The 7,500-nt window shown below is 19.3% G+C and overlaps 3 protein-coding genes across 3 annotated transcripts in view; 2 read left to right on the forward strand and 1 right to left on the reverse strand.

The window, feature by feature from the left end:
• The window catches only part of PF3D7_0913500 (protease, putative), a gene marked incomplete at both ends in the record, with an annotated part of 1,629 nt that extends 161 nt beyond the window's left edge, over positions 1-1,468 (reverse strand). Inside the window, 3 exons of the mRNA XM_001351971.1 lie at positions 1-400; positions 524-612; positions 820-1,468. The exon at positions 1-400 is cut by the window's left edge and continues 161 nt beyond it. Of these exons, the coding sequence (XP_001352007.1) occupies positions 1-400; positions 524-612; positions 820-1,468 (1,138 nt within the window). The remainder of the gene's footprint in view (positions 401-523; positions 613-819) is intronic.
• Positions 1,469-2,225: 757 nt separating this feature from the next.
• Positions 2,226-5,921, forward strand: PF3D7_0913600 (conserved Plasmodium protein, unknown function; the record flags this gene model as incomplete). The annotated part of the gene is made up of 1 exon (XM_001351972.1): positions 2,226-5,921. The coding sequence occupies one exon, from the start codon at positions 2,226-2,228 to the stop codon at positions 5,919-5,921; it is 3,696 nt and encodes a 1,231-aa protein (XP_001352008.1).
• An 841-nt stretch (positions 5,922-6,762) lies between these two features.
• The window catches only part of PF3D7_0913700 (conserved Plasmodium protein, unknown function), a gene marked incomplete at both ends in the record, with an annotated part of 1,980 nt that continues 1,242 nt past the window's right edge, over positions 6,763-7,500 (forward strand). Inside the window, one exon of the mRNA XM_001351973.1 lies at positions 6,763-7,500. This exon is cut by the window's right edge and continues 1,242 nt beyond it. Coding sequence (XP_001352009.1) covers positions 6,763-7,500 — 738 coding nt within the window.

Consider the following 7,500-nt stretch of genomic DNA (forward strand, 5'->3'; position numbering starts at 1 on the left):
ATAACGATGAGAAAGTAACAGCATAATTAATATTCATAAATAAATTTAAACTTTTAAGAACAAAAAATCGATAAATAAATTCTTCAAAAAATGGAGCACTGAAACATGGACTTATAATACATAGAAATGTCGAAAAAAATTCTTTCTCATGTACAATTTCATCTATGCTGTTATCAGAATATATATCATCACTTGTAAAATAATTTAAAATGAAATTATTAAAGATATCTACTATATTAAATATAAAGTGGGAAAATAAATATCCATATATCACTTTAAAACACCATCTGTCTGTATATCGAAAATTTAAATTGCTCTTGTTATTCTTAAAATAAGGGTATAATAAATTGCGAAAAGTAAGATAACTACAAAATACCCAAATAAAATGCCCTGCCAAAATCTGTGAAAAAAAAAAATATATATATGTGAATAAATATGGGACCACATATAAATAAAAATAAATATATAAATATATATATGTATATATGTATATATTGTTGATTTTTTTTTTTTTTTTTATTACCTGTAGTGATTTTATAATATTTTCATTAAAGGTAATATTCGCCAGCTTTAAGATGCTTAACACTTTTTCCGTATATATTGAGGCATATCCTAACAAAAAAAAATAAAAAATAAAAAATAAAAAAAATAAAAAATAAAAAATAAAAAAAATAAAAAATAAAAAAAAATAAAAAAAATAAAAAATAAAAAAAAATAAAAAAAATAAAAAAAGTTGCCTCTCTCTCTCTATATATATATATATTTTTTTTTTTTTTATTTATACATTTTGTTATGCATATTTCATCTTCCTTTTCTCACCTGATAAAATGTATGAAGCAATTAATAAGACCGATATAGACAAAATATTTTTTCTCTTGTTTTCCTGTAGCTCTAGTACAAATCTATTTAATTTTAATTTATTTCTAAATGTTTGAAAGTTTGTTTTTATGTCTTTTAAAAAATAAAGTGTGGTTAAAAGAAAAAGTGTATTGTTTATATCTAAGCTCATTAAAATATTTGAATGATTAGGTATTAGTTGATATGGAAATAAAATTAAAAAATGTTCAGAGAGTAAATAAAAATGTAAAAAGAAAAAAGCTACAGATATAATGATTTGTTTTTTTAATGTTACTTGAAATAAATTTTCTTTTATATTCTTTAAAATGTTTTTTATATGTATAAAACTATTTTTAATCTTTATATAATTTTTTATATACAATTCTTTAATGTGTTTACTAATATTATTTTGTTCATTCGTTTTATTATTTACAGAATTATATTCACTAGATAAATTCACCTTAATTTTGTTATAATTGTAGATTTTTTTATATTTTCTAATACACCAATCTGATTTATTTTTATTAATTATTTTAACATAATTTTTGACAATTCTTATTTTCTTTATAGTATTATAACAATTTGCGTATAACAAGAAAAGGATACTAAAAAAAAAAAATTTTATAATCATCTTTTTTTTTTTTTTTTACTCATTTTTTTCATCCTTTTTAATTGATCGTTTTCTTTATTTCTTTTTTAAATACAATAAAAATGGGGATAAACTTAACCCATTTGTCATTACAAAAAAAAAATATATATATATAATAAATACATTTTTATATTAATATATATTTATATATAATCAAGATTTATTAATTTCTCTTTTTTAATGTCTCTCCTAACATTTTAAAAAAAAAAAATTAAAATTTGAAAATTAAGGAATTTATAATATATATTAAAATATATAAATATATAAATATATATATATATATATATATATATATATAATAAAATAATCGATAAAATACACATATGATTTATTTCTTTACATATATGAGTAAAGAATTTTTTACGGTTATTTTATTTTATTTTATTCTTATATGATAATATCTCAATATTTTACAACATTTTTTCATATTATTAGTTACATAAAATATGTACGTATAATTTTTTTATTATTTTAATTAAGTATATATTTTATCATATACGTATATATATGCGTTTTGTCATTTTGCCATTTTGTCATTTTTTTTTTTTTTTTTTTTTTTTTGTTCATTCCTGAAATGGGACTAAACACATAAATATATATATATATATATATATATATATATATATATATATATATATATATGTGTGTATATATGTATGTTTTTATTTATTTATTTATTGTATATATTTAAGAAATTGCAAAATATATATACCACACACACATACCTCTATTTGTACTAATGGAAAGTAACATAGGAACAGAAAAACATGATTGGTATGAACATAATTGTGAAGCTTATTTCAAGAAATGTTTTGGGTCTGTAATAAAAGAAGGAGAAGATAATGAAATTATGAAAAAAGTTACATTTTTGAAGGATAATATTATGATTAAAAAAATAGAATTAAATAAACAGATAAATGAAGAAACACAAAATCTTAAAGAAAGAATGAAACATTTAAAAATACATACAGATGATATTGTAAAAGAACTTTTTGATATGGACATAATAAATAAAAAGAAACAAAAAAAAAAAAATATGAACAGGTCAGGCAAAAAAGATGATAAAAATGAAAGATTTGAAAAAATATATAATATGGATGATGACAATGTAAAGAAAGAAAATAAAATGGATAAAGGTTGTTTACATTTTCCTTTTCCTTCTTCTGATTCTTTAATAAAAAATGATGATAATAAATATATAGAAGATAATAATAATATAGATAAGTTATATGAAAATATGAATGATAAGATAAAAGACGAGACATATAATTCTAGCGATGTGTGTAGTGAGGATGAATATTTTGAAGAGGAAGAATTACATAATATGAATTTTGAGAACTTGTTAAAAAAATGTATTGAAGAGAAGAAAAGATTAGAAAATATAAAGAGAGGGTTAACATTTTTAAAATGTTATCCAATGATAAAGAATGAAATCAATGAATTATTTTTAACATCATATAATATAAAATTAAATATTGAAGAAAAAATAAAGAATATAAAATTATTACATAAGCATTTAATATATATTAACGAAAATGAAGATATAATTAATTATATTAAAACATCATGTTCTCATGACATATCTTTATATACAAATAAATTCTTTAATGATTTCTTTTTTATAATAAACGATATATTATCTATATATATCATAGAAAATACACATATCCCAAATAATGGTATATTAAAAATATTTGTAGATTTATATGACATATATTTGAGTTTTCTATCAAAAAAAACAACAAATTATACATCTGAATTCTTAATCAATGAATTAATAAAAAAAATGGTTCATTTTATAATCTTAAATTTTACAAAAACGTTTCTTAAATTTGTACAATCAGATGAACATATCCTTTTATATAACGCCATAATTAATTATTACGAGTATTTCATTACATTTATTGATGAAAGAAGTGATACCATGCAAAATATAATTGTAAATATTATATACATAGTATATAATATGGAACAAAATAAATTACGTACACAGCATGGATTTGATGTGAAGAAGGAAAAAAAAATAATAAATAATAACAAAAGGAATGATAATTATAATAATTATAATAATTATAATAATTATCATGATGAGGATAAGTCTGTTGTCGTAAGAGAAACCGGGGAAATATTTAATGATGTCAATTTGTATAATTTAACTTTTGAGCAACAAAAAATGGACGATGATAAAAATAAAAATACCCAAACATACAAATATGGTAATAAAGATATGGATAATAAGGAGAATAGTAAAGTATATAAATATTATTTATATGATGGTAATGATGATGATAATAATATGAAACCAGAATGTGATTCAAATTTGACAACGCTCCAAAAAAATTATAAGAATAATAAATATGGTTGTAGCCAAGATATTAGAGATAATTATGTAGATTTCTTTTATATAAACCTTTTTGTGGAGAGCATACATGTTATATGTAATTATATAGAAGATTCAGAGATTATAATGAACATAATAAATGAATCTTCTAATATGAATGAAAAGAATATACTCTATCAAAATGTAGACGAGAATATTATTAATGATAAAAATATAAATTATAAGAAAACAACCAAAAAAAATTTTATACATAATATTATGGAATCATTAAAAGTTAGTTTACAAACATTATGTAATAGTTCATTTTTTATTTCGAAAAAAAAAATATTTAATAACGTTTTAAAAGAATGTTCTTTTATAAACAAATGTATAGTTGATGAATATTTAATAAGTATAATAAATTATGTATCTTTTGATTTGAATGTATTTGTAAATATAAATTTAAAAGTAAATCATTTTGATCGTACAAATTTTATTTCAGAAAATAAATTGTTTTTATTCTTCTCAGAAATTCAAAATGATATAAAGAATATAATAGAAAAGAAATGCAATGAACTTAATAATAAGGATATATTCCATTCCTATTTTTTTTCGTTTGTTCTTTATTTTTCTTTTATATATAAACATGATACAGAATTTTTATTATTATATATTAATATGTATAATATTTTGTATGAAATTATATATAATATAAAGGAAGAAATCAAAACAAAAAAAAAATCAAAACAACCGAACAGTGGTGATCATAATAATGATAATAATAATTATGATAATATGAACTACCTATCAATACAAATGAAAGAAGATTTTTATAAATCGAATGAAGTATGTGAATATGTTAAAAATATTATAACCATATTTCTTAAATCTTTAAACATATTCAACAATATTATAAATGATTATGAATCATTTGGTGCTTATCTTTTTGAAAAGACTTATGCTACATACAAGTCTAAAAACGTTTTTAATATTATATCAAAATGTATGATCGAAAAAAACGATCATATATTTAATTATCCGCATAAGATAGATAAAAATATTTGTCAAATACATCAATACTTTTTTAAGCACACATTTCCAAAAAAAAATTTAAATGAACAAGAAAATAAAAATATGAATGAAGAAGAAAATAAACGTATGAATGAACAAGAAAATAAAAGTATGAATGAACAAGAAAATAAAAGTATGAATGAACAAGAAAATAAAAGTATGAATGAACAAGAAAATAAAAGTATGAATGATCAAGGTGAACAGAGAAATGATTATGTCAAAAATGATGATGAAATAATTGATGGGGAAGATAATAATCAAACATATAGCCAACATTCCACAGATAATCATACAAACAAAAATAAAGGGCATAAGAATGATAATATATCTTCAAATAAAAACATTACAGATATTTTTTCAGACTTGTCTTTAAACATAGAAGATATAGATACACATGAATGTGGAAAACAACTTTTAAAATCTTCGTTATGTAAATTGAATGAAATAAAAAATACAATTCTGAAGAATATTATTCACTTTACATTAATTCCAATATATGATTATATTAATAAATATATAAATAGTTTCATAACATATTATAAAAATAATCAAGTAAAAGACATAAAAGAAAATATAAAAAATAATAATATAGATATACATGAAAGGGGAAATCATAAAGAACCAAATGAATATATTTGTTTTATTGTAGACACTATTTTTATTTATATGGAAATATTATATGAACATAAATGTGAAGATTTATTAGAACAACTTTTATTACTCTTTGAAGAAAATTATGTTCTTTCTATACATAATTTAAAAGATATAAATACACATATCCTTTTACAAATACAAACAGATTTACAATATTTAATAAATATTTATAAAAAGTTCGAAAATAAAAATTATAAGCATTTCTTAATCCTTTATATTTCTATATCCTTCTCTCTAACAAATACAGATGTGACAAATTTACAAATATCTTTTGAGAAATATATAAATGACTACATAAGGATCGAATATAATTCTACACTTCTTAATTTTAATATAAATAATGATGATATATTAAAAGCTACATCGTATGTCAAGCAATTAATAACATAACGAAAAAAAAAAAAAAAAAATAAATAAAAAAAAAAATCACCAAATAAACAAATAAACAAATAAACAAAGAAAAAAAGAAATTAGCCAACAAATGAATATATATTTTTGTATATTCCATGGTTTATTTAAAAAGTGATTTTATTTTTTTGATATATTAAATAAATAAATATATATATATATATATATATATATTTATATATATGGCTTATTATATATAATATATTATTTTTCCTTTTTAATTTTTTTTTTTTTTTTTTTTTTCTTTTTCATATTAAAAAACGAAAGGTATAACTTTAAAAATAAAGGAGAACTACTCATTAAACAAAATATTTAAAATAAAACAATAAAAAAAAAAAAAATCATAAAAATGGTAATAACGCATTAATTTTTCTTTCTTTTTCTTTTTTTTTTTTGGTTTTTACGCCTTATTATTCTTTTTAAATACATTCCAATTTTTAAGAGGTACCTAAAGAATTAAAAGGTGTATATAAAATTATTTTAAGAACAATTTGTGACATGTAATAAAAAAAAAAAAAAAGTATGTATAATTTGATATATATATATAATATAATATAATATATATATACGTATATTATTTTATAATTTCGTTATTATGATAAAAATGAATCTGTATTTTAATTTAATAAATAAACAAACAAGCAAACAAACAAACAAATACATATATAAAGATATATATTATAATACCTTTGGGTAATTATTCATTTACATTTACATTTACATTTTCATTTTTTTTTTTTTTTTTTTTTTTTTTGTAAAATTTTCCTTTTTTAATTTTATATTTTTTACGTTTTACCTTTTATTTCTTTAAAATGATGAAAATATGATATATTGGAAGTTACTTCTTTTGTTTGGTACAATTTTGATTTTCCTTAATAAGAAAAATAATGTAAAAAACATAAAACTCATAGAAAAAAAAAAAAAAAATCTTTATGACCATCAATTTTACGAAATAGGGTGTGTAAAAACGGCAAAGAGGAAAATTCCCTCCTTATATCTTTTTAAAAATGTAAATAGTTATAATAAGATAAATAAAAGAAAACAAAACAAATTATTTTTCGACAGAAATGGCATAAATGTACCTGAAGATGTTGCGATGTTTGGAAAAACAAATGTTTATTATATAAGAGAAAGTATATATGATAAAAATAAAAATAATTTAATACCTAACGAAGTGGAATCGGAATATATAGAAGAATTAGATAACCACAATGATAAGAACAATGTGGATAATATAAACCATGGGGATAATATAAACCAGGTGGATAATATAAACCAGGTGGATAATATAAACCATGGGGATAATATAAACCATGGGGATAATATAAACCATGGGGATAATATAAACCATGGGGATAATATAAACCATGGGGATAATATAAACCATGGGGATAATATAAACCATGGGGATAATATAAACCATGGGGATAATATAAACCATGGGGATAATTTATCAGGTCATGTAAAATCTGAACATATAAATACGAATAAACCATCCACCCCAACGTCTAGCCATAATAATACAAAAGAAAAAGAAAGAACAGAAGAGGATAGTATTTTT

The sequence above is a fragment of the Plasmodium falciparum genome (assembly GCF_000002765.6).
Source record: "Plasmodium falciparum 3D7 genome assembly, chromosome: 9".
Lineage (NCBI taxonomy): Eukaryota > Apicomplexa > Aconoidasida > Haemosporida > Plasmodiidae > Plasmodium > Plasmodium falciparum.